Genomic DNA, 27,949 nt, shown 5'->3' with positions numbered 1-27,949 from the left:
GCAACATAATGTCCGCTTGAAAGTTTCGAGACGGTAGTTTTATTGGCGAGCAAACGCTATGTTTTAAGAGATATTAAGAAGCCCTGTTTGTTTTTTGATACATAGATGAGCATCTTTAATCACAGGGAAGATCATTCTCACATATTGCTTGCTTTAAGTGTGCGTGTGCCAATGTTTTATGGACCTTTCTCGTGACCCAAAATTATCTGATGTACATGCTGCAGAAAAATATTGAAAGTACCATTTAACACGAAACTTTATACGTTAACGAAACACCAAAATATCAAAAGTTTATTACCCGAATCCTGGGAAGAGTGGCAGATGCTTCGAGTTCCGCGGTGTCGCGGATTCTCCTCTCCCACGTCACATTAAACAAAGACGAATATCTCTTCTACGTATCTCCTAAATGTAGCCTGGTCTTGAAAGAACAGAGAGGCCCTTTTCTTCATTCTTCGTTCGTTTGTGTTGGTGAAGACGAGCCACGACGATAACGAGGCTGCGAGAGTAAATTTGCTGCCATTAGCCGCGCGAAAATAAAGGACGAGGGAGATATTAAATTAGCGGCTCGTCGGTTCGCGTGTCTTCTCGGGGCAGTGCCTCTCGAAAATGAGTCCCAAGTGTCTGTTTACTCCTCGTTCGAGACCGTGCAATTTGCTCGCATGGCTATCGTTTGACCGCGTCGCTAGATCAGACATTTGTCGCTTCGATTCGTCCTTCGGAACCGATGGAAGCCTGGTGGGAATAGTCGAACCTTTGCTGGATTTCGTAGAACTGTTTAATAATTTCTACAGAATTCTTTTTTTTTCTCTCTATTTCTTTTAAGACGCACTTGTGTGACCCTCTCAGAAGTCAAACTGATCAACTCTGTTTTTTATTAATTTGATAAATTAATTGCGTAAGTGTGCGGTTAATATTTAGTTGTTAAAATACAAGTGACTTACCTTCATAAGTTCATTAATATTCAAATTAAAATGAAATAATTCGTCCATCCTCGGTTGAAAATCGCTTTCAAGTATTCACGGAATTGCATGGTTACAGGATTAAAAATAATATTTTATACGTTGCAAAAGATTCTTAAGAAATTATTAACGATTGGTACATCGTACTCGGTCTTTCCACAAAAACATACCCAAGGTCCTTTAACCCTAGCATTCGCTAAACTTAAAAAATGTCAATTACGAGTTCGAACTACCCTGAGGGCAATACCATAGAAATAACCCAGCAGAGAAACTCGTAGATCAATCGCGTCCATGCGTCACTTTGGGCCGATCGTTCGTCGTAGAAACTAAACGTAGTAACGTTTAACGATCCCTCTCTTAGTTTCGCTCTCTCGGTAGAAAGAGCAACAAAGAAGTCCTAGGCCAAAGCCGGGCAAGACCAATCGGGACACGATTGAAGGAAAAGAAAAAGAGAAGAAGAAAAGAAAAAAACGAAATAAAAGAAAGGAAGAAAGGTAAAGGAACAAGGCGCTTGACTGGCTACGAGGTCCTAGATGACCTCGAGCAGAGGATCGAGCTCGATCTCCGAAAGATCTCTTTCTTTCTCTCTCTGTTTCTCTCCTCCCCGTGGTTCAGCGACTAACGAGACGTTTTCCCTGCGCTGGATTTATCGTCGAGTTGGCCGAGACATCGGTCGAAGAGCACGGCGGAACCAGCGATTCGCACGTCGCGGACCCGTTTCTCGCGCTAATCGTTGCCTGGTCGACACCGATCCCGCGATCGGCATCCACGCATTCCCTTCAAAGGGTATCCCCTTTGACGTGGCCACGTCACTGGCCGCGAAGACGAGAACGAGACGGAAAGTCTCTTGACATTTTGTTTCTAACCGACTGCGGTTATCTGCATTTTTTATCCGCTCGCGATTGGGTTAGGCTTCGGGCTACGGTTTCACGTGTACACCGGGACTTATCGGTTTCTTGGCTCTCTGCGTGTCGCATGGTACATATACACTGCGCAACGATGACATTGTGTGGAAATTTGCTACGTTGAAGTATTTAGTTAGGATTGGAATAAGGATAATGGAACTTTCTGAAGGGATTTGAATGAAATTTATGGATACACCGAGGGTGGCTTTAGCGTTTAAAGCTAAAGACGATGAAAATAGAGTTAATGCCGCGTAGATATGGTTTGGCTAAGTAATTTAGGTTACGGTATTAGGAATAATTAGCAATTTGGATAGTTCGCGAAAAGAAATAAAAGTGTGATAATAAGAAGAATAGAAAGAGAAAAATGAAGGTAAATAAACGAATAAACGAATATACGTGGAAGAAAAATAGAGAAAGAATTGAACAGCGAAAAACATAAACTTTGTGCTACATGTTAAAAGTAATAAAAATATCCCTTTATATGCGTTTGTACGCGTTGATAAAACTCAAGTAAAAAGAGAGATCCGAAAATGTGAAAAAAAAACAGAGAAAAAATAAATAAAAAAGAATTAGAAAAATGGGATAAAAACAAGTATTTTGCGCGGAAAGCAGCAGTTGGGGGTGGAAATAGAGGTCTGAGGTGGTCGTCGAAGGTAGCGGGCGAGCAGTAAAGTGGCCGAGTCAAAGGGATCGTAATCGGGCGGCGCGAAAAAGCGGCTGCAAGTAAAAAGAATAATAATCTCCCGGTGGAAAGGCGGCCGGCTGGGTTTCCTAGAGGCGAGGAATGGCAGTTGGGGAGCGTGGCGTGATAACCCTTTCGTTATCAGGGGTTGAATAGGGGGTGGTGGGAGCTTAGCAGCGGACCAGGCGATCCCAGACCCTGATAACGGGCCGATGTCTGATAACTCACACTCTACATTATAATACACAGCACGGGCTGCCAGGTCTCTGTTGTTGTTGCTGTTGTTGCTGCTGCTGTGCTGCTGCTGTTGGTGCTCTGCTACTGCTCCTGCTGATGGCTTTCTCAGTGGGGATAAATGAAGAGGCTTGTACTGGGTGATTAAAAAGTATCAGAAAATGATTCCGACTCTCTTGCGAAATATTTCATTATTTTTGATTTTGAAACTCACGTCCCTAAATCTCGATCTTCGATGCAAAATTTATCGATTGAGATACGCAGATCGTTTTTCTTATCTCCATCATATTTCATAATCTCATAATATAAAATAGAGAACAATCAGTATACGAAACATTCCCTTGAATCGCAATCTTCAATACAAAAGAGCATGCTACTTGCTGTAATATTTAGTGGATGAAATTTAACGAATCTAAGCTTCCGTTCACTTTTTTAATTATAGTAACGAAAATATAAATTTGCGCAAAAATTCGTGTTTTAATTATAACAATATGTACAAGAGTCTTTGGAAAATTTACTTCAGGACGTATCGTAGCATTGGTCTCGACAAGCGTTAAGTATTCTGATCTCCTTAAAACATAAAAGAAGGTAGGAACGAAGAATTTTGAGATACGGACGTTCGATTCTATGAAGGGGGAAATCCCGCGAAACGGAGATGGGTGGATTCTCGTTGCACACGGATTCGTGACTCGTTTCAACGGACACGGGAACACTAACCAGGTTACCGCGAGTTTCCAGCGGGAGGGTTTTGCGGAGAGAGACTCGAACGCTGGACGCGTTTGATAACGGCTGCCAGCCACCACGTATCTTGGACCCTGCAGGCTTTATTATAAACCTCCTCCTTCACCAGCTTCGCCACCCCCTTCTTCCTTCTTCTTCGGCCAAAGCTCCCTTGACTTCATCTCTCTTTCTCTCTCTCTCTCTCTCTTGCTTGAACCGCTTCCTCCTCGAATTACGAGTATAATCCTGTAAATATAGAAAACAAGATAAGGTAGGCAAATGCTTTCAACGAGCGCTTAAATCAGCCACGCCGACGGAAACGATGATGATGTCAGTGAATTTTAGCCCTCTTCCACGACACCCAGCGAATTCTCATCGCGCTGGATAAATTCTGCAGGAAAATTTAATTTTTCGTCTTTGTTGTAGTCAATATTATTAAGCGAACGATGTTTCTTGGATTTCTGAGATCGCAAATTTTCCTTCGTAAAGAAACTTATCTATGATAATGCTGCGTCAACTCACTAAGATTTTATTTTTTGTTAAATGTCTCTCGCTGTTCATCATCCAATCGTTAAAACTGACTTCTTCGAGTGAATTTAATATTAGATGGGAAGACTAAAATCACGTTTGAAGGATCCACCGTGTTTTTGATAATTATTCGAATCTGATTTCATAGTATTGCTGTTGTATCGCTTGTAAAAACAAACATCCGAGGTACGAGAAATAAAACGCAATCTAAGACATATACTTTGTTCGAACCCTCTGTGGTAGCGAACATGTTATGTTAATCTGTACAGCTATCACCGAAACTAGAATTGACCACTTAACTCTGCACTACCGTGCAAAGAGACCAAAAAAGGTAGGAACAGCATAGATTCGCGAAAAGACTTAACAAGATACAGTACCGGTGGAAAAAAGGAAGTAAGAGAAAACAGAAGAAGACTGAAAACCCTCCCAATCGCGGAAGACAAGAAGAAGGACAAGGCTCGATAGAAGAGGAGGGTAATACGAAGAAGAAGAAGAGGAAGAGGAGAAAGAAGGAGGTGTTGCAACTCCGTATGCCTCTCGCGAGAAGGGCTACACGGTGGTGGGACCTCTTTATCGTGATCCCCGTCCTGCAGCTCAGCTCCTCATTAGCTCGGCCGCTCATCAATCACTCGTCCACGACCACCGTCTCGTAAAGTCTCGGCCCCCATATCGGCGCAACCTGGGTACCCTGGTTCGAGAGCTATCTCTCACCGCGACCAAACGAGCAGAGAGAGGGGATGTCTGTTTCGTACGTACATACTACATACGTACATAAGTACTTTCGTACGTCGGCTAACCGTACACCAAAGTGTATCGTTGAAACTTCATCCATCTCCTGTTTCGTTCCTCTTTCTCTCTGTATTCCTTCGATCTTGTCCTATTTCTTAATCTTTCGCTTTTTCCTTTATGACGAATTTTCGATCATGTCCTTTTTCATTATGTCATTCGTCGTTTTCTTTCTTTTTTATTTTCTTGCTTCTCTGTGTTTCTTTAATTATTTTCACCAATCTTTCGTTCTCTCCTTCGATTTGCGACGACTCTTTGGCGCACACTTATGGCGTGTCTTTTCTTTATACGTTTCATTGTCTTCTTATTCCGTTGCACGTTCAATCCTTCGATTTCATCCTTCTCGTCTACGTGGAGGCTGGCCGGATTGGCTCGGCTTCGAAAAGAGATACGGTGTCCCAATATTTGGACCATGGATCGCGGGACCTGTCCCTTCTCCAGGCAGAAGATTCGATCGACGGACCACTCCAGCGTCTTGCATCCTTTCCCCAACGTCAGATCGATCGAGATATCGCGGCGAGTGGAGGACCGGCCGCCGCTCTCTCACTCGGTAGCTCACGGTTTCGCCTCCGCGGGGCTACGAAATTCGTCTTCGTTCTCGTTCGATCGGCTCTCCGATACGATTACGGCCAATTGCGATTTGTTTCTCGTGTTTCGCGCAGGGACCTGAGTTTCTCTTGTAACCGCTACTCTCGGTCGTTGCTTTCTTTCGTGGCTGTTTGTCTTGCAGAAATATAAATTCTTCTTAACCCCTTTGTACATGTAGATAAGACGCCTTGTAGATTTGTATGATTTTTATCTGAAACTATGTGCGCGATATTCCGCATCTTTGGAATGCAATTATCACTGAAATATATAAAACCTACGAGATAATGTATAGCCCTTGTGCCCTGTTATTAAAATATTCAGCCGGGAAGAAGCGAGATACGTAATACGAAATTCAAAATCGCAAGGATACGTGACAAGCGTAACGCTATTTCGCTACAAAAGAGACTAAAGACGAAAGAAAAGAAAAGAATGGGGGTCGGGAAGGCAAAACGGAGGCCAAGTTTCAGCAAGTTTCTCCCCAAGTGCCGATACTCCTTAATCACGCTCTCGCGTTTCCTCTCTCCGCGTTGGGTTCAACGACGGCCAACCAACCAGCATCTTCCCCGAAATACGTCCAAGACCTGGGGGAGAGCCGATTCTTCGTAGATACCAAAGTATCTACTTGCCAGAGACGCGGTTAATCTTCGGTCTGGAGTCCTGGCCCTCATATAGCTCGATATTGTTTAACTTGCCTCGTTATCGCTAGATGCACTCTATAGCCATCTCTCCAGGGGTGGAAGATAGCGTGCACCTTCGAACATCGTCCCTCTCCCTCCCCCACAACCCTGTGGCGTTTTCCCCTCGCCTCTCGTCGCCACTTCGTCTCTCCTTCTCTCGCCGAGTTGCCAAAGGGGTTGGGACGCCTGGAAGGGAGCTGCATCCAGCTGATAACACCTCCTGAACTGATAACGAGCCGGCCAGGCTCTCGTCCTACGTACACTCCGAGCCCCTCAAGGCTCCCTCCTTGACTCCGTGTGTTTCTACGACGTCGCGAATTCCCTGCGAGCCTCTCACGGCTTCTTCTTCGTCCGACACCACGACCAGCCGTTGCAACTTGCTGCCCTGAAAATTCCTCCTCTGTGCCCTTCCGTCGCCAGCCAACGTTCAATGACACGAGATTTTCAGACGGCTTTCGAAGAGAAAGAGAGTGGTGGTGGCAAAGTGAATTAGCACGATGAGAATCACTAGAAGTATTCTCTTAAGGTTATTCGAATTTGGATAATCTTTTTATATTTTAATTTCAGTACAGTATGCAGAGGAATGGAATTAAGAAATGTGATGATAATCATACTGCGTTATTCGGGTTACTAGCGACGAGTCGTATTCTTTCGTTACTAAGAAGTTCCTCGAGTTTCAGGAAAACAGAAGAATTGTTATTCATATGCGTAAATTTTTCAATTTCAGTTTTATGCCGACGATTTACATTGAACATTAAATGTCTTTGCGTTTATTGCTAGACAAAAAAGTTCGAGTACTGCTACTCCAATGAGATATCGTTTAATTCTAAAGATTCACTAAAGTACGAGACTCCTCAGGTTGAAATAATCCGCGAGAAAGTCAGCGAGTCACGCGGAATTCTTATCTGTCGATTAGGAAACTTTTTCAGCCGCGCGGTTGCGTCCGATCGTCGACTTTATCTTCCGCGAGGAATGGACCGGGAGTTGCTTCTTCGGTCAAACATGCAACCGTGAGAAGGAAAAGGGCAATGGAAAAGCGCAGAGGGGAAAAGAGAGAATCGCAGAGACGCGGGCAATCGCGTCTGCGAGCTGCTCTCCGACGTCGACAACGATAAGGTGACGCGACGCGCCGATATCTGAGCCTTGGCACAATACGTCCCTGCGCGTCTCCACGTGCATCCACTTCGCGTCTGAGATTTCGAGCAAACGGAACACGAGATGCTTCTCCTCCTCTGTGCCTCCTCTTGAAGAAAATTATTTTCGTAGCTCGTTTCGAAAACATGGTTTAGTTTCAAAGTGATTAGACTGCCGCAGAAAGACACGAAACATAAATTATTCTACACGCGAATAATAATAATAATAATAATAATAATAATAATAGCCGAGACAGATTGCAAAAATTCGAAATTTTCCGTAGTGTACCACGACGAACCTCACAGCTACAAAAATTCTACTTATCCTTGTCACTGATTCATCTTCGTCAGGTCGCATATAACTCTAACTTATCGCCATCGTTCTTCCTCGGCGATGGAAAGAAGAAAAAAGAAACGGAAGACAAGAAATCAGTGAAAAAGAGCGTGATAGAAGTCAGAATCTGCTCGCGGTTCATGACACGTCCGCGATAAAACTTATCGATTCGATAGGAAACGAGGAGACGGCGATACGAAGCTTCGTGACCGTCCTGGCCCAACAAAGAAAATCGCTCGGCTTCGTGGAATTTTCACGGTGCATCTCGAAATATCCGCGACTCGACGAGAGAAGGTAGCAATTGCCGGCGATTACGATATCTGTGGGAAAAGGGCAAATAAAAACTTTATTCCTCGATGGAATACATTATCGTAGGTAACTGATGGAGGAACTCCTCGACGATGATTCATCGACGACCGACGACTGTTTCTCGCTTTCATGCCAGATATATACGCGATATACGTCCTCTGAGAGATCTCGGCGCGAAAACGATTAGAGTCCTTTCTCGGTATTCCCTGGCACGGACGCAACCGCCAGATATCGCGCGATTTATCGCTCCATTTTTGCGCCGTGACCTTGAATCATTTGTACGGTTCCGTGTTGCACTCACGGATACGATTTATCTCGGATCGGGTCGTTTCGCGAACATCGATAGCCGCGGACTACTACATCGTCGCTTGGAGATCGCGTAGACGCTCGTTAAGAAGCACAGTCTCGAAGAATACGATTGATTTTTCGATTTGGTATTTTTGGGTCAACTTCGAGGAAGTTTGCTGGATGTTGGAGAGTTTTATCGATGGTAGAATGACAAGTAGAATTTTGTGATCCACTTGGGAATGTTAGTGCGGTTATCGGGATGAATGGGTCTGAAACTTTTTCAATCTGTGGTTTGTTTTCTTTTCGAGAAGATGGAAGACATCGTATCACTTGCTCGCAAACTTGTAACATAAAATACAGATCCACTTTTCAAAAAGGAGAAATTTCATTTCCATTGTATATTGAATTGTCGGATCGCTCCTTCGTACAATGTCTACGTTAAAAGAGAAATGAAATTGTTACTATGTTACACATACAACATATATCATAATCGATGCGACATTTTCGAGAGACGTAACAACACGAATATCGCGTATTTGCTCTGTAATTACCGTAAAATCATAATTACGCGAATTTTCGTCCACGACCCACACGCACGCTACGGACGTGTGTCATGTTTCTGGATGCCATAAACCAGGAACAAGAAGGAACAATTAACGATGCGGAGGAGTGAAGAGAGGACTTGGTTCGGTTCGATTCTCCATTAGACTGACGGATGGGCCTCGATTAGGCTTCCCTGGATAACGAACGGGGCAGTGTCTCGTGGCGAAGAAAAGGCGTCGTGCCGAAAAAGGAAAAGCAAGGAAGCGCGGCGAAAACGAGACAACGAGATGGCAACCAAAAGGAACGAATAAAGAGTAGAAAAGAAAGAGATTAAGATGCAAGAAGAGAGAAGAAACGAAGGAGACAGAAGACGAGGAAGGAGACAAGCGGAGTCGAAGAAGATTACTCTTTCTCCTGGAAGAGGGAAAAAGAGGGGAGGAGGGGAGGGAGGGGGGTTAAGACATAAAGCATAAGCAATAACGAGGCGCAGACTATCATCGACCTATCGGAAATAATTATTCTCTTTCTATCGAGGCGACTCAGAGAGAAGAGAGAGAGAAAGAGATGGAAGAAGAGAGAGAAGGGGGTGGATACGAGCGAAAGGGAGCAGAAAGAGGGGAGTATAAGTAAGTATAAGTGACTTTGCCACACGGTCCTAAGATAATGCCAAGGGCCACCTTCCAGGAATTAGTATTTATTGTGACGCGATACAGATAGCGGTCACGGTACGCCCCTGGCGTACCTGGAGCCCCCAGTCCCACGAATTATGGTTTTCAATATGATGACGGTTTCGTATCTGCCGACCGACCTCGCTCTCATCTCTCTTTCTCTTTCTCTCTTCGTCTTCGTCTTCGTGTTCTCCTCCTTCTGCTCTTTTCGGAACGTCCGCCTTTCTCTTCGGCAGCCTTCGAGATATACTTCGTCCGCGGGCTCGTAAACCGTCTAAAAGGCTTCGACGATTTTTGCCTCGCCGCTGCTCGCACGCACGAAAGATCGCTGGTCGCGCAGAACCTTCTCTTCTATCGCTTCCAACCCCTTGTCTTTTTCTACTTTCTTCGATTTCTTTCAGGTTTCTTCTTCTTTTAATTTAAAGCGTTCTTAATAGAGTTATCGCGGTATCTTTCGACGCGAAATGATAATTGTCGGTCGGGGAGGGTGGAAGTTGGCTAGAAATGAACATAACGCTTACTTATAAATAATAATTAGAATATTGTTGTAATAATTAATAAGTAGAATATATTTCAAATAATTGCACCGTCGTTCATAGCTACGATGCTAATCATTCGCCCCTACAAATTATTCTACAATTTTGAAAAGTATTCGTTTCTACGTCTTTGCAAATAAAATTGTCTCCGGCGAATCTCTAATTTTCCAAAGGAAAGACACTAATTTTTACGTGGCCGTGGTGCGAGATAAATAATTCTAAAAATCGCCGGTATCTCTCCCGAGAGGTGAACGAGAATGGCAGAGGGAAAAAGACGGATTGGAACGGGTGAAGGGCTGGCCGGGGGTGGAGAGGTGCTATCATCGGTACGTAAGCACGAAATATCGCGACATCGTAGTGGCTGTACGCTGTAAAAATATTTTAAGCGGCTCCCGAAGGCACGGTGCAGCCACGGGTCGGGGGTGGTTTAGTGGCGGCGCCTGAAAAAGCACGATTACGTTTACGACTTCCCTCTCCGTCTGTCGACTCGCTCACCCTCCGTCTGCCTTTTCCCACGAACCACCACCGTGAAAGGGGGATGAATCCGTCGCGTGCTCGGCAAATTTTCAATCGGATCTCCACCGTCTCCTCGCCCATTTTTCTCGCCCCTTCTTTTTCAAAAAATATCTTAATTATCGGTTTGAGTAGAAATTATGGACTAAATGGTATTATGTTTGCTGCGCTTAAGAAGAATCGTGAATCAAACGAACTGTTTCGATTTATGGATGGTTTTAATGAAGATGATTGCTACGTGAAACCTAGCCACCTGTGAATTGCTCAAATCGTGTATTCATAACTAAATTGTCAGGTAATCTATAAAACTACGTGTATATCTATTGCAATGGAGTCCGACGAATATTTTCCAAACCTTATCTTAGATATTTCTATTTTCTGGTTAATTCCATATTTCCGTTTCTACCTTCTTGCTTCTTTGAACTCAAACGGAAATCAAATACGATAAATCCATTTTGTGAAACTGTCTTACCTTTAACACGACAATATAGGATTGTTATTTAATTTTTCTAGAATTTCCAAAGAACTAATCGCGATAGAGTTGATCAGTTTGGCTTCGATATAACTTACGTCACATTTCGCAGCTTCACGCCCTTTCAATTCAGTTATTTCAATATCTCCGTGTCCGCCCTCGCCCTATTTTTCATTTATCTAACGCTCTTCATCCCTCTAGCATTAATAAAACATCGACTACGTTTCTCGATTCCTATCGGAAAAAGGAATAAATATCTCAATACGCACACTGTGATTCGTCTTCCGCTTCACTCGGAAGACAGCAAACCACGTCCGCCGTAATCTCGTAGGCGTATGGAGCTTATCGTCGTCGTGACGCGAAAAATCGGGTCAAGCGTTGGGTTTCACCGCGTGAAAGGGTGGGAGCAGCGTCTTATTAAGAAAGATGGCGCGGCATCAGAGAAAAAGCAACACGGCTAACCGTGAGGGGGTGGGATAGAAAGAGAGGGTTGAAGGGGTGGACGCGGTATTATCTTCGCGCAACCCATTCCTGCGACCTTATCTACCGTAAAAACTTCGGCTTTAACCACCGGGGATCATAATCGAGCTTATCTCTCTGCCACCCTATCCCACACGCTCACCCTGCGTTCCGTCTCGTTCTAACTCACCGTCGTTGCACCGAAGGCTATCTGCCGCTTTTACTCTCGTCTATCGCCCCCTGACGCGCTATCGTGGATTTTATCGCGAAACTTTGGATCGACTCGCAGAGACGGAGATCGTGAGGAAGAAGAGAGCCGCGGAAAGAGAAGCGGAGGCTCTTATTGTGCGCCACGAACACCTCGAGGGTTGGATGATTGACGAAAGGAAGAAGATCGTGGATGCTTCAGATATTATAGAATTAGACCGGTTTGGAGATTGATACACGAGGTCCTCCATTCGCCATGCGATTAAAGTCAACGAGACTGTACGATACAAAATAAGACGAACGCTAGAAATAATAAAATTACATTGCATTTACGTTGGAATAATAAAATTACATCTGCCTAGTCTCTAACTCGAGAGGGGTAAACAATCGATAATTTGTTAAAATCGCCATTGATCGCTTGATAATTTTATTTGTTAAATTGCCGCATTGCAAGGATCCATCTAATATAACTATGCTTTTCATATACACGCATCTGTTTGTTTATAAGTATTTTACGACTGGAAGTGCTTAAATATCGGAGCTCTTAAAATTTTGCGCTAAGTCGTGGTGATGAAATAGCTGCTTACTAATCAAATTCAGCTTCGTTGTTAAAGATGAAACAATCCAACGGTACCCCGGATTTTATTTCATACGAGTATCAATCGTGGCAGCGAAATTCGAGGCACGAGGCGCGATGTACGCCGGTAACTCACGGGAATACCGATAAACGACACAAAATTAACTTCCACTCTCGCCGTTCCCTCGCGCCGACTTCCTCAGACACTCGATAAAAATCCATTTCCACGTATCTCCGTCTCCCTCCTGTCGATTTACGACTCTTTCACCCCCGTTCCTCTTTTCTCGAACGCAGGCAACATCGCCGAACGACGGCCCAATATCATCGAAATTGAGCGATTCCAGGCGTTCCTCCCGTACGAAGCAAACTGGCAACTTCGGTTGGAAGTCGAGGGGTTCCTCTGCGTTTCTCGTTCGTGCGCTACTTTACTACCCCGATGGCAAACGAACGTACGTGCTGTTTCGCCAACGAGTGTATCCGTGTGCATAATGCTACTTGCCACGCGGGTGTAATTTTTATGAACGCTCGTTTGCATGCAACATGTCATTCCTCGTAAAATATAGTAAATCGACGCTTGAACGAGTGAATTTATGTGTTTTGTTTTGACACCGGGAGACACGATAGAGGAACGTGAGAAAGACGATATCGAGAAAAACGAGAGCGACTGTTTCAGGAGAATCCTTTCTTATCGTATATTTACCCTCGTCTAAGACCATTCGATGGAAATCGCGAGAGAAAATAGATTAATCTGCGAATTTCGTAATATCAAATTATTTTAACAACCGTCTCGATCTATGTTTCTATATGATTATATTTTTACGTCCATCTAAGATTCTGCTCCTCGCTGTTCCTTTTCCATTTCTTTAAAACTACATTTATGGTCTGTATACAACGTTCTTAGAACATTTTAGCGGCTACTAAATGCGCAGTCTGGTTATACTGAGATATAACGGCACGCTTAACTCTGGGCACGTATAGGTACGTGAGAGTTCGCTACGCGGGGGATTGTTCGTGGACACGATCGTAAATATAACCCCCTTCGAGTTTTCGATACCTCAACGGCGACTTTACGACGATCTGGTCTGCGAAAATTGCTCATCGATTCCACCAACTCCAGCTTAACACGCATCGTTCACGCTTGCTGTCTTCAACGCTCTCTGTGGATTATTCACATACTTATGACAATGGACGATTGACAAATTTATTTAATAATCTACATTTGAGAAAACAGTTTCAAGAATTTTATCGTTTCCATAAAGCGTAAAGTACGAACTCGTTAAATCTTGAAAATGAAATAACATATTTTGATAATCACGTGGACTGTATTTTTTGAAGATCAAAAGTTAAGAAATGACAATAATAATAATAATAATCATCTTCTCTGATAGAATATTCCAAGAAATCCCACTTTTATTCAACTTCGTCTTCCAGAACGCTTTTCTTCCAGAACCGCGTAATTTCCACAGGACACACTATCAAAATTTACAACGCTTTGTTAATAAATATCGCTAGAAGGGAGGATGAAGTGGAAGGACAGAAGAATATCAGCAAGATTCAGATGTGGAAACGAGACCAAAGCAAGGGAATACTGGAAAGAAGAGGGAGAAACAAACTGCAGACTATGTAAAAGGAAAGAAGAAAGCCTGAGACATGTAATAGAAGAATGTGAAATAACGGGAGGGCCAAAGGACATAGAAAAAACACTAAATAAGACTAGAGAAGGACTAACAGAACTAAAAGCAATAACAGAGAAGAGAAGGGCAATACAAGATGGGGAGGAACGACAAGAAGGAAGCACAGCAAGGAGGCAAAAGCCCAAAGTTGCGATAGTTCTTTAGTCATTAGTTTTTAGTTTTTATAGTTTTTAGCTTTTAGAGATAGAATAATTAAGGGAGTGCAACATAATAGACTGGATAAGAGGGGAGGTAGATATCTAAGAAGCGAAATAGGTATAAAATAGGTATAAATAGGTATATAGGTATAAAGCCGAAAGGCACGGACTAAGCAATAATAAATAAATAAAATAATAAATATCGCAGCCGCTTTAGAAAACAACTAAACCAGTCTCCGTATCGGTTATTTCGAAAGCATCCAGCAAAAGTACACCGCCAGGTTGCTGGTTTCTACTCCAGCTAGATGAACGCGTCATGAGTCAAAACTTTCGTGGTCCGACGAGGAAAATCAAAGAAATAGAACTAGACAGGAGGAGGATCGAGGGGGGCAAGGTGGCGAGATATACCGAGCCCGCCCTTTGATAATTATTCATTCGGTCGACTTCCAGAGCGGTTCGATATCGATCTTAAAACGTCGTCCAGAAGGTAGGCGAGAAGTGTCCTGGTCAGATACGAAATCTCGTTGTGTCGGTTCACCGTCGTCGTCGTCGTCGTCGTCGTCGTCGTCGTTGTCGTCTTCGTCTTCGTGGTCATTCGCAGGCAACCTCTGTCGCGAGCAGAGAACAGAGAGCAAGTTGCAAGGTGAAGAGAAAGAGAGGAAGCTCGTCGGCCTTAATGTATGCACGTCGAGGTCCTGCCGAGCGATAATTGCCCGATGTGGCATTGCCTTCGTGGCAACGAGCATTGGTCACGTCTCAATGTTTTAAGCCGCGTTCACAGTGTCCTCCGATTGATTCACCGCTTCACGATCGAAACGATCGCTCCGCGAAATTTCTTCATCAACGAGGATTGAGTTGGAATTATTCTCGTGCTTTCGACAGACAGAATTCTGTTTTGGATAATATCATTCTTCTTTTTTTTTTTTTATTATGAAAATGCAATTCGATAGGTTCTGGAATTCACGCTGAATTAATGTCATCTCCAAGTTTCCATTCTAAAGAAAGTGAGGCGCTTTGCTTCGTCGAAGGACTTGAAATTTTATCGTATTAGCCATTTATCGTAGTTACTCTAAAGATTTTGAATAATTCCTGCTTCTCTAATTATCTACGTTCAACGTAAGAGAATCCCGCTAGCCAAAGATATAACATGAATTTCATTCGCAAACTTTGAAATATCTATTCTCTGCGTCTTCGATTATCCGCATTCGACGTGAAGGAATCTTCTACTATGAAAGATATAAATTACGTGCCAAATTTCTATTCCAAAGCTTACATTCTGCTCTACTTTCACCACCCAACGACAAGACGACACAACAACCCGCGCAGAATCATCTCTCTGACAGCTACAACATGTCCATGGATTTGTGTTGATCCAGGAAGTCTGGATTCTGAAAGAGAGTCTACTCTCCATACTGTCGGCCGTTTCTCATGGTTGATCCAGGCTCTGGTCCTCTTTGGAAATTTGTAAAGAGTCGAATCGACTCGATCGTGGCCGAACAGAGGGCCGAAAGGTAACGAGACTAAAGATTGACCGGATCAGATACGAGCGGGTAGGACCGGCCAGTCCAGATTCTCGCGATAGGAGAATTTAATAACCTGCTACGTGGCGGAGGGGGAGGATGGCAGGCCGATAGGGTGGCTGGAAGGTGGTACAAGGAGGGGGTGCAATAATATCGAGAGATATCGATCTTTAATTAGGCACGCAGCGCGGGAACGAGAGATTAGATCTGTAGCTAGACGAGAAGCGAGTTCTGGCCATCTTCCCTCCTCTCCTCTTGTTTCTCTCTCTTGCTCGCGCTATTCCTCTGCTTTCCTATCCCTCTTATACGACCATTCTTTCTTCCCCGTCTCCTTTCCATCATCTTTTTTTCTTCTCTCGTCTCTCTAACTTGCTCGAGTTCTGCTATATACTGGTCCTTCGGAGATCTTTCGGCTGCTTCGTAGTATCGTCTGCCACAATGAGACTCGATCCAGATCCATTTTCGTTGATTGTATCGAAAGAACGAAGAAAGGCAGTTCGATGGTATCGCTACCGGGCTCGCCGGAATATTTTGTGAATATAATTGCCGTGGATTTGTTTTATTTGGAAGCAATCTGTGGAGGCCTCCGGTTGGCGGCCATTGTCGTTGGTGCGCATTCAATGGTACTTTTATCTTCTTTGTCGATGAGAACGAAGAGAGGAAATTGGTCACCGGTTGTCACGCCATCGCTCTTCTTCTTAAAATATTTATACCATGTGATTTGTAGCTTGTCGATTTACTAATCGACGATATCGATAAATTCACGAGTGACAAGCGTAGATTGCGAACAACCGTCTTCTATTTTCTAAAACGGTGCAAAAGTTTATCGAGCTTGTAGCGACGTTCGAAAAGTGATCTGATTTTGCTCGATCTTGAGTTGGTTGTTGTCGATCTACTAAAATTATCGAAAAATCCCTTCCTATTCTAACAGCCTCGTTGGTTTAGAAACGTCGTTACAGAAGCTCGAGAGGAAGAGAAAAAGAGGAGAAAGAAAGAAAAGGGAGATGGCGTGATTCGTGAATAAGTTGGTATCGTGGGCAGGACGTTTTGTTGCCTCCAGAAAACGGGAATCCGGAATTTTAATCGAAGGAGGAGGCGGCAGATAATTTTCAACGCGTGTACGCAGCACGAGCCCGTTGCGACCATGCGCATTGAATATGCAGAGAGCCAGGGATATGCTTTATACGTGTCGACGATTAAGCCTTGAAAGATGGGGCAGTCATTAAGAGATACCAGCCGTTGACACCAGCGGAGACACTCGAACAGATAAACCTTTTCCTTTTTTCCCTCGGTACTCGCACCTCAACAGCGTGCTCCCTGCAGTTCGATGCATTCTTTTTGCTCGTCTATGTTGCATCTGGTTTCCTTTAAATGCGTTTTCTGGATTGTACGGTGGTTTATGGTAATTCGTAAACTTCAATGTTCTCCCTCTCAATCCATTCATTGTAAGAATAAATGCGTTTAACCCACGACTGGTATCGTTACAGTGCAGTGCTTATTTTTCAAATATGTTATTTTATCAAACGTTGTATATATATCTGAGGCGCTGAAAATAATGACATACAAAATAATACTTGATATTAAGTAACGTAAATTATCCTGGTCACCTATATGATTCAAGGATAACAGTTAAGGACTAGGCGTTTGGACTTGTTCAACAAACTTTCTGCCAAATTTGTTCTAATTCGCTTTTAATTAAATCGAATATATCACTTTTTGGGTTTCTACAGGAAAATCTTGAACGATACCCGTGTTATTCAGGATATTCGTAGTTTGATTTAAAGGACAAAGAGAGTGAGACGCGGTACGTTGCTCCTCGCAGCACGGCTGGGCGGGCTCGATTTCTGGTTTTCACCGGCACCAGAAAAAATCACCAGCAAAAGCAGTGAAAACCAAGCTCGGTGACAGATGGCGAGTACTGATAACGTCCCTCGAAGGTCCTGCTAGCAAGCGAAACGACCTGCACGGATCCTGTTCCTGTCGCGAGATAAAAGAAGAAACAGCTGCGTCCCGGCGTTGATCGGAGATCGTTCTCCCGTACGAGAATGCTTTCGACGTAGGACAATCGTATGGAAATTTATGGCGATCATTTGTTTATCTATTTATTCTACGGGCGAAATAGACCATGAGCGGGACACGGGTCCGCGTTGTAACCGAGACGAGGAACGCGTTAATCGGTCGATGGAAAACACAAACTGATGATGAGCAGTTAAGGAATTAAAAATTTATTCCTTCCTTTCGCATCTCTCTCTTTACTTTCTAAAAAATTGTTTCCTTCCTTTTTTATTTAAAAGTACAAAACTACATATAACGCAGACAATATACAATAATATATAAGATATAAGAAAGGTAAATTTTCTTAAATTTTTTAGTTTAACACTAGAACTACCAGTCAAATTGATTGGTTTTACAATTTTATTTTAAAATTCCTACTTCGTGTTATATCTTTTTTCCACAACGATGTAATGACTTTCGCAACGATAACTAAAAGAATAATATAATGAATTTTATTTTGTTCTTTATGTATTCAAACTGAAAATAATTTTGTACCAAGGCTACTTATACCAATACCAGTCAAAATAACTGATACTTGTCAAAGTGTAAAAGGGTCCTGCAATCTGTTTATCGAATTCCAATTATCCAGTTTCCTCGTTTCGTACAACTTCCCACGCGTTTTTTAAATTTTTGCTGCGTATCATTCAATATGACGATATCAGTTATCAGGAAAATTCCGGATCGATCGCTAGATCGCTAGATGCTAACACTAGAAATACCACACCAGTCAAAACGACTGGTTCTACAATTTTATAAATTTGTCAAGTCTCGTTTAAAGATCATAGTCTCAGATGGATTAATAATACCAAAAATGTACTACATAACATGGAATTTCTTCTGTAAGAAAGTAATAAATCAATAAATATAAAAATATTCTATCATTACGTATTTTTTAAAAACCAGTCATTTCGACTGGTTTTGGTAGAAATAGCATGTGTTAATTATCGCTAGTTCTAGTGTTAAGAATACCTAGGTCTTCAAAAATATCGTACGTGAATTTGTGTCTGATAATAACAATTTTGGAGCTCGGGAAGCTCAACGCAGGCGAGCTAAGATAACCTGAGATCGATAAAATCAACGTGCATAAAATCAAAATGTATCATAGCTACGAACAACAAACGTGCCAGCACGTAATAAACTTTCAACAGGTATAACTAGCAACGAGAGAGCAACCATTACGAGTCTCATACATACGCTATATCCATCGTTAAATATCGCCATTAGGACATAATATAGCGGCATAATTGCACTAATAACGAACACCATTAGCTTTATTCACTCGGCTCAATGAACTAATAATATTCCCAGCTAGTAATCGGCGCGTATTTTCGTCCCGATCGACCGTCCGGCTCTGATCGAGTAATTAAGTGGTAAATGGCTGAAAGTCGAAATGTTACGCTATCTCGTCACGATATCGACGCCCGGGATTTATCGTTGCCCTTTAGCATAATTACTATCATTATTGTCCTACGTATGTGCACACGCGAGAGCTCGTCACGTGAAATACTCTCGCATGGACAGGTGAGCACGCGAGGTGTTACGTTTCTCCGATCCCTCGTGTTACGTTCAAAAACATCGATACGCGATCTTCATGGACGATCCCCGATCGATCTACGGTGTAATTAAATTTTCGGATCGATCCGCGAGATACGCCTGGTCGCTCGAGCAATCCTTGTTTAACGTCGTTCAACCAAAGATTTATTATATCCTCCAGCCATTCGAAGAAGTTGTAGTTTTCGCTTTAGTTTTCTTTCGCAGAAGTAGAAAATGACGTTCGATAGGTAGATTAGATTGTTCGATTTTTGTAGTAGCGTTTAACAACATGCATCGACTCGATTAAATGTCGATTAAACGGATAAATAGTTTTTTTTGAAAGGAATGATGCAATTTGTGTGACACGTTCGCAATCTGACCTAGGTCATTACATGATGCGTCACAGTGTTATTTATGATTTCTAATTGACCGACAACACGTGATACGAGATGAACGAGTATAATTGCCTGGAGATATTGGAAGAGGAAATCAGTGATACCAAGGCAAGGAGTAATTAACACAGCTTGTTATTAGAACTTCGTTAACTTATAATATAGAGCTCTGTAAGCTAGCAGAAGGTGCGAAAGTAATTTTTTTAATAACGAAACTAAACGTTAAATTTGAAAACTTGCGTGTCTGTATCGTATGTAAAGATCTTATATCGTCTTTTACGATCTGATCGAAGATGCAAATACGCAAAACGGGGATCTTCGATTTGCCTAAAATTTCCGTTTCCTCTTTTCGTATAGTTGATTAATTATCCGTCGAAATTCTCAAGACACGGTGATCGCAGGCAATTCGAATCGCCTGGTCGCCGTGTCACTACACGTATGACGGCCACGTATAGCCATGCGTGTTGATACGCAGATAGAAGACGAGGTGGACGTAGTAAGAGCTTTGCATGAATAATGTCCTCCGCGACGTGATCTGAACTTCTTGGAAGGGATGGACTGAACGGTGGACGGTCTCGTATAAGATCCTCTCTCTCGTTCCCCTCCGGCCGGCACCCCCTCGTCGAGACGACGAAGAAAACGACGGAGGCGAGGAGCAAGCCGGAATAAAGGCAGATCGAAGATATCGGATCGATCGGGTAGATTTGCGTTTTAATGAGGTGTGCTTGCACCGATGCTTGGTGAATCTTGAAGAGCTAAGTGTAACGGGACGAATTGAATTGATCGATTGCATCGGTGTTTAATTGAATCGGAACATGGACAGTTTCGTTTCTAGAGACGTCGTCCGGTAAATTGTGCATAATGTTGTAGTACAAGGGACGGCGCGATCCTTGTCCACTAGCCACGATTGCTCGAGTACCATCCAATCGAATGTTTCTCAGCGACCTTCGTTTCTAAAGGAATCGATGTTTTAACCAGCGAAATGGTTGCTTCTTCATTACATGGCACTCGAAAGAAATCAAGATCAAATCGTCCTTTAACCCAGGGATGAAAGCCAGAATCCCTTAGCGTCTTCTGTACAACTTTATAAAGTCACTCGTCTAGCAACTTTTTCTTCTTTAAGTTACGTTGAAATATTTTTACCGTTTAAAACGTTTGTCATCGTTTCGTACCATTTTAAGGTGAAATTATATTGTACATACAAACATCGACGACGCAAGAAAATATTAAAAGTCTCGCAGGTATGTTTCGAGATGGCAGATAGAACGTTTTAAGGAGAACGATAATATTATTGGTACATCGATAAATTATTGTACAAGAAGAATTCCGCTTGTCTCTCATCCTTGTGCCTACGCACGACTATAAAACGATCCAATCGATATCCAACTCTCTCCATCAAACTCCATCAACGTCGACTCTAATTCTCTTACGCTACGTCTGAACTGTCCTCGAGGTGTCCTATGAAGTTTACCACAGGAACGTCGTCCGAAACGGAGCCCGACTGTCAACCATAGCATTCGGGCGACAACCGAAGCGTTCAGCTAGAGGAACAGGAACAGGATCAAGCGAACACAGAAGCGAGATCGAGTAGCCACAAGGAAGAGGCTCGACGCGCGGCGTAGGAGCCGATGAGAAGGTTGCGACTTGAGCTCTCACTTAGCAGCCGCAGTGTCACGATCGGGACGGCTACATTAGCATATCTCCACGATGCAGCGTGGTAGAGTAGAGAGAGGAAAAGACGGTGACTACCGATGGAAAGAGGAAGAAAGAATAACAGTGAAGAGGGGATGGTGGAGGGAGGGGAAAAGGCAGAAAGAGAAAAGCAAAGTGTTCATGGATGCATCGGTACGAGTGGCATGCACCTCTGGCATGGGTCGTGGCCCCGTGAAAAGAGGGCGCACACTACCATAATACAGCTTGGAAAGAAGGAACAAGAAGAAGAAACAAGACGAAGAAGAAGAAGAAGAAGCAAAGAGGACTCACTCAGGCCTCACTAGCCCTGCCTGTTACCTGTACGTCGCGTGTTTGCCTACCCGCGTCACGATCAGGATCCTATTTGCATAGCGCCGATGAAGCTGCTACCGTTGCGCTCGTTTTCCTGCCACCGCACCGGTGTACTGCCATCGTATCCTCCTTCCTTCGGGTGCCAGCTACGCGTCCAGCCAACAGCAGATGACGAGTGCCCAATTGGAAGGAAGTAGACTCAACGTGTTCGCTGCTGGCTCACGGTAATCAGGAAGAGGTCGTAGTCGATGGAAACTGAGGGCTGATTGTACGAATTGTGAGGCAGAATGGAATTCTAGGTTTTTTGTACATTGTTTTAGTGAGATTTTAATGGTAGAAATTCGCTGTAACGCATATAGCGAAGTTGGAAAGATGTTGCGAATCGTAGGAGAATAGAAGGGGAAAAAGGATTTATGGGCTGAAAGTATAGTAGAACTTAATTTATTTGATGATAACGAGGAATAAACAGTTTACGCAATAGGTGTTTTCCAACTCTGCCCATTATCCACAGTCTTCTTTTTTTTTTTTCTTTTTTACTTTAATAATGGTTTCAGTCGACAGCAGTTCAGTTAATTAGGCATTAACTAAAATTTTATGCTAATAAATGGAGTTGTACCGTATAGCGTTCCAACATGCATACGATGCGATAAATTATAATGTAAGACCTGGCTGAAAATGGGCCACGTGCCGCGACTACGACACGCTATACGATATGTAATTTTTACACGACGACCACGTGTCTCTGCTCTTTATTCGCAATATATTTTTTAACGACCAAGGAACGAGCTTAAACAGAATCTTTGAAAACCATCAAAAATATTTGCCATATATCAAAGAGATTTGATCGATAATTTGACTTCTAAAAAATGAATCTCTGCTATTACTTCTCCGCCATTGGCTTTAAGATCTATAACAAATCATCAAATTACAATCCTTTTCAAAAAAAGAACAATTTCCAAACGAATCCTTCTGAAACAAACGAAAGAAATCAAGCTCGAAGAAAAGACTCGCGAAGAAAGACCATCTAAACATTGACTAACAGGTAACAGGTGCGGTTGTTTCTAAATTCAATTAAAACCACTCAACAAAGAGAACAATGGCGTAAGTGGCAAAGAGCAGGAGAGCTTCCGAACTCCGTTTCTCACGCGGTTGTTCGTTTCTCGCATAAAGCGGGGCCGAAGGTGTACACGGGCGCGGTATCGGTTCTGAGAATGGCTTATCAGCCCGCGGATATGTTAATGGCGGCCGTGTTTGCCCCCCTTGTGCCCCCATCTGCCCTCCACCGTCGGCCACCACCACCACCACCACCACCGTCTTCTTTTCGAGATATATTACACCCTCAACGAACCCGGAGGTGGTTGGTGGCGATTGTAGTAGGTGGTTGTAGGCGAGCAAGGTGCAGCCCTCTCGATCGGCCGTTGAACGTTTGCATGCACGTGCAATTAAGAATGGTCGAAGCCGGTAACGAGAATGAAAGGCAGATAGAGGCGACTGGACGACCGTTTGCGGGTTTAATAGTTCACTTCGTGGGACATCGTTCGTGCTTGATAGAGTCATTTCGAGAGAGAATGTCCTCGACGAAGATTCAATCGCGTGTTCTGTAACCGATCGGTGATTTCAATTGTCCCGATATTAAAATGATTCAGTTTATTGAACACGAATTTATTTGCTTTTTAAAAAGTTAACAGAATTGTTAATGGTGGCTGTTTGTACGTTGATATAAGACAAAATTCACGGGAAAAATTCAAGAAAAATTACCATCTATACATACGATACCAGGAATACGTGCAGAAATAATAATATGTATTACGTAAATTGGAATCATTTGGAATAATAAACTACTTGTTTCGTTGTATCGATTATATCGTAAAAATGTCATATCTTCGGTAACAAAGATACTATTGTAGAAGCAAGGTACTGCGTTCTCTGACGATTTCGAAAGAGTCGTAAGAATAGCTTCTTTCCCCCTGATCTTCAAAACTGAAACTGAAAAATCGGCCTCGCCGAAAGTAATTCTATAACACGAAAATTCAAGCAACTAATACAATACTTCCACAATTTCCATCAATTTCACCGCAACGAAGCTCGCGCGTAAACGCGAGACGAGCGTGTTCCGCGGACCCAGGTAGCTTGTACGCGCGTGCAATTAAGAATGCTCTCTCCCTCGCATCCTCGTGCAACGAGCAACGACGACAAGCTGAACTGGAAGAAATAGGGCCTCGAAGGCAGAAGATAGCATTAGGAAAAGGAGAGGATGCCATGAGAAGGAAGAAGGATGAAGGAGGAACGCGATGGTGCTGGCGAGAGTCGGTCCGATCCATCGATGACCGCTTATTTACAGAGAGGCAGAAGGAACACGACCGAGCTGTAGATGCGAGCCGTGGATAGGCTAGAAGTGCGCTGCAACCCTTTGCCCAATCTACCTCGGCATCTCGCCTCCTCTTACCTCGTTTCTTCTCGTCTCGCTTCTCTCGCTCGTGTACAACGAGAAAGTCCCGACGAGCCTCGCCCAAGCAGGCAATTAAAGCATCCGGGTAATTCGACGGACGATACGCGTGTCGTCTCGATTTCGAGGACAACCCACCTGGATGGTGTAGTCCGTTTTGTCCCGCCTTCCTGGCATATATCCGCGCGAAGGATCACCGGGGAAGAGAGAAACCACGGACAGAGATACGGTGATCGGAGGTGTCGATGCTTTGTCCAAACTCGTTTTACTGCTTGGCAACAGGATTTTACCGAAGTACAGGCATTTCTGCGGATTCGATGTGTATAGGGTTGAATTTTGGGATGTCGAGGATCGTGGCTTTTGCAGCTTAATGTCCGCCAAACGTTCGTTCATATTTGAAGAGCACGGGCGAAAAACGCGATAAGTGGAATCTATCGGATTATTCCTTTCTTCGATTGTTTCGTGTTAAGATACTTGATCCTGAGGATCGAAGCTGAAGCTCCTCTTGTCAGAAATGGCTGAAAAAAATGAATGGAAAATTCAGGTTTTTCAGGTAGAAGAACTTTTACGTCTGTTAATTTCGCCTCGAGATATTCTGTCGTTGAAAAAGGATGCAAGAAGGCGGAGCGAGAGAGCTTGAAAGATAAAGTAGTTAAACGACGAGGAACTTACGTAACCGTTCCATTTCCCACAACATTAACACATTAATAAAACAAACTATGAATTCCTCGGTCTCACAAGCCGTCCAGTGGAAATCTTCTCACGGTACAACTTCCTCGATCCGCAAGTCAAATCCAAGATATACATCGAAATCGAAATTTTTTATTTAGTCGGATTTCAGCGTCGCAAGTCTGACGAACCTGAAACTTTCCAAATTATATCGTACAAAAAGCGTTTTCAGATCCTATGAAAGCTTGCGCGTCATTTCACAGGATGCCGTGGATAAGCAATAAGCCGAACAACCCCACGGTGTCGAACTTATCCCAGATTTCGATGCGAGAGTAGCCCCTTTCGCCGAGGATGCGCCTCGTCGAATGGTGGGGACCTGCAGAGGCGTGCGAAGGGTGCAGCGAGTGGGGTAGCTGGCAGAAGGATAGATAGACGAATAAAGAAAGATAGGTGAAAGGAATAGCAGGGAGAAGGGAACAGAGGGTACGCAAAGGCTGGCGTGGCGAACGACCATTAGGGAGTCGAACGGCCATAGAGACGCGTCGTTTAACGTGCGTGCCGTGCATTTTTTTTTTCTTCTCGCTTTTTTCCATCGCCCACCACTTCCGACTCCGCCGAGACGACGTTCCTTCCACGTGGATCCGTCTTCACGGGCCATGGTCGTTTCTGAGGAGTTTATAAACTGTCGTTGGAATTGCCTGAAAAAACGTAGGAATCTAATATTGAAATACGCGAGGATATTTATGGACGATACGTTATACTTGTTTCTATCGTTCTGTTATTTTATTTTATTTTTCCTTTTTATTAAGATCGACAAATTTGTTAGTGAGTTTTGGTTTGGCTGAAGTAGAGGAAGATTATTGTACGGAGATATTGAATTGTTAGTTGGAATGGTATTTCTGTTTGAGAAGATTGATAGAAATTAAAGTAATGTTTCTTTATGGTTGCAGGGGAGGATGAGGAATGGAGCGACTCGGAGAAGACACCATCGGTGAGCAGCGGAGTGGAAGGCGGTGGATCGGCGGTTTCCAGCCCGATCGCGCCAGTCGTCGAGGAGGAATCGAGTTTACCGCCACCACCGAGACTGAATCCCCCTTCTTCGTCCGTTGCGATCGCGAATTCGGCCGTTGAGGATATCAGATTGAGGCTCAGCGTGCTCCCCGAAGACGCTCGGAAACGACTGGCTAGTCTTACCGAAGATATCGAGGTAAATATTAGGTTGTCCGAAAAGTATCTTTCTTTTACAGACCTGTCTTTTACAACGATGCATCTTTATACAAACATGAAACTTAATCTGTCGAACGTTGTGATTTTTATTTTGATAGAACAAAATGGATCATACGTAATTTGATAAAATAATATAAAACGGAAAATGTTGTGCATCCATTGTTTCCTTATAAAACGAAAGAAACTTTTCGGACGACCTAATATTTAACATTTGATCAATCTCGCGTAAAAATTAACAAACGATCTTACTCTCGATCGGTTCACAAATAAGATGGTAAAGTTTGTGAGTTATTTTGGGATAAATAGCGTCTCACCTCGTAAAGCTTAGATCTCGTACGTTTCCCGAGAAATATCTAAAACGAATAGGAGGCTACAATTTTGCTTGCTTAATAAAAATTACCCCATTCGTCTTGTAAAATTACTCACTCGGTAACTTCGTTTACAAAATATGTAAATATTTGTCGCACAGGTTGCAAGAAGCTTAAGAGATCGACATGTCACCCCGAGATCCAATCAGACGCGAGAATCGAGTCCGAAAGACACGGACGAAGAGTCCAATCTGGTCATGGTCAAAGAAGAGGATTGTCAGCCGAGATCGTCGTCCTCCTCGTCGTCCTCGACAAGAAGACGGGAATCCATGTGCAGGCGAGACTCGGAGGACTCGTCGAGACGATCGAATACGGACGATCCACCGACCGAGAAAAAGTTGAAACTCGACGATGAAGCTGCACCAAGACTGAGACTCAATCCTAGTCTGGCGACGGATCCAGCTCTTCGGCCCGCCGCCGTAGTCGCGCTCACCGTCAAACCGGAAAATACCTCGCCACCGAATCCTGTGCCACCCCTTCCGGCTGGACTTCAAAATGGTAATATTAATTAATAAAACAATCTGCTGTAACACTGGTCTGTGTATTATTTCTATTGTATCAAACCTGCTCATATTTCTCAACTGAACTGTTCAAAATAATGAAAGAATCGCTTCAGAATTAATTCCATGATACCACGAGTGTCTTTCTATTTGGTCTTGAGATTAAACGTGTGTTTTTCTGCTCTCTTCGTAAGTTTTAAACTATTGCCTGTCGTAATGTTAAAATACCAAAGGTATTAAAATGAGAAAGATACTAAGATTTCTTCTCGATAGCTATACCTCTAGTTCTTTACAAAACACCGTTAATGTATCAGCTATTTTTGAAATACACAGAACTACAGACAGAATATGCAACTCACTCGAAGAAACTAACATTGCAGCAATCGCCTCAGGTCGTTTGTTCGTACTTCCAACCGATGGCAAGGAGACGATCACTGTAGAGCCAGCCAGGCCAGCACCTCTCTTCTGTCCTCCATGCGGCATCCGTTTTAGCTCAGCGAGCACCCTCGAAGCGCATCGCACTTTCTACTGCGCTCATCGTCCCCGGCTCGAGGAAGACACCGCCAACGAAGAGGACGAGGAAAAGTCCAACAAATTCGAAGTGAGAAAAGCGTATGCCTGCCCTCACTGCTCGTACAGCGCGGACAAGAAGGTCTCGTTGAACAGACACATGAGAATGCATGCTGCATCTCCTGCACCACCCACGATACCAACCGCTCCGACCACAGCTACTACTCCAGGAAGTGGCGCGGCAAATGCCTCGAATGGCTCCTTGAACGAAGAGGCGGAGAGATATTGCAGAAACTGCGATATTCGATTCAGCTCCCTGAAGACTTATAGAGCGCACAAGACGCATTATTGTAGTACCAGGCACGTGGTCAAAGATACGCCACCAGCAGCTACGGTAGCTTCCTCGTCGGTGAAAGCTTCGCCACCGACGAGCGCGAGTCCCGGTGAATCGCCGCCTCCGCAACCTTGTCTGGCGCTACCTACAAATCCTATTTTGATTGTACCGTACTCTTTGTTCCGAGGTGCTAGTGTCCTGGCAGCACCCACTTTGCCCGCGCCTGATACTGCGTGCTTTCTTCTTCCAAATGGTACGTGTTTTAATAACAGTTTATTTAGATCTTCCAAATTACTTGTATGCTTGCGATTAAAATTTAAGAAACTGTTGTATTCGTTAAAATAAGCAGAGAAGTTTGAATTGTATCATGGTAGAAGAACTCCATTTATTGGAAATCTTAATGAAGTTAAATTCGCGCCTTATGAATACATATACGAGTTAA

The 27,949-nt window shown here is 43.5% G+C and overlaps 1 protein-coding gene across 3 annotated transcripts in view; it reads left to right on the top strand.

Moving 5' to 3' along the window:
* Window positions 1–27,949, top strand: part of LOC117206280 (zinc finger protein ush) — a 201,903-nt gene that overhangs the window by 170,298 nt on the left and 3,656 nt on the right. For 2 of the 3 annotated variants that reach the window (XM_033445462.1, XM_033445460.1), the window contains exons 2-4: window positions 25,519–25,775; window positions 26,265–26,661; window positions 27,044–27,760. In XM_033445462.1, coding sequence (XP_033301353.1) covers window positions 25,519–25,775; window positions 26,265–26,661; window positions 27,044–27,760 — 1,371 coding nt within the window. The remainder of the gene's footprint in view (window positions 1–25,518; window positions 25,776–26,264; window positions 26,662–27,043; window positions 27,761–27,949) is intronic. The other variant, XM_033445461.1, reaches the window with a different exon arrangement.

The sequence above is a fragment of the Bombus bifarius genome, unplaced genomic scaffold, assembly GCF_011952205.1.
Source record: "Bombus bifarius isolate JDL3187 unplaced genomic scaffold, Bbif_JDL3187 scf7180000008000, whole genome shotgun sequence".
Lineage (NCBI taxonomy): Eukaryota > Metazoa > Arthropoda > Insecta > Hymenoptera > Apidae > Bombus > Bombus bifarius.
The sequence above is the reverse complement of the archived record's forward strand: the minus strand, read 5'-3'. Positions and strand labels throughout refer to the sequence as shown.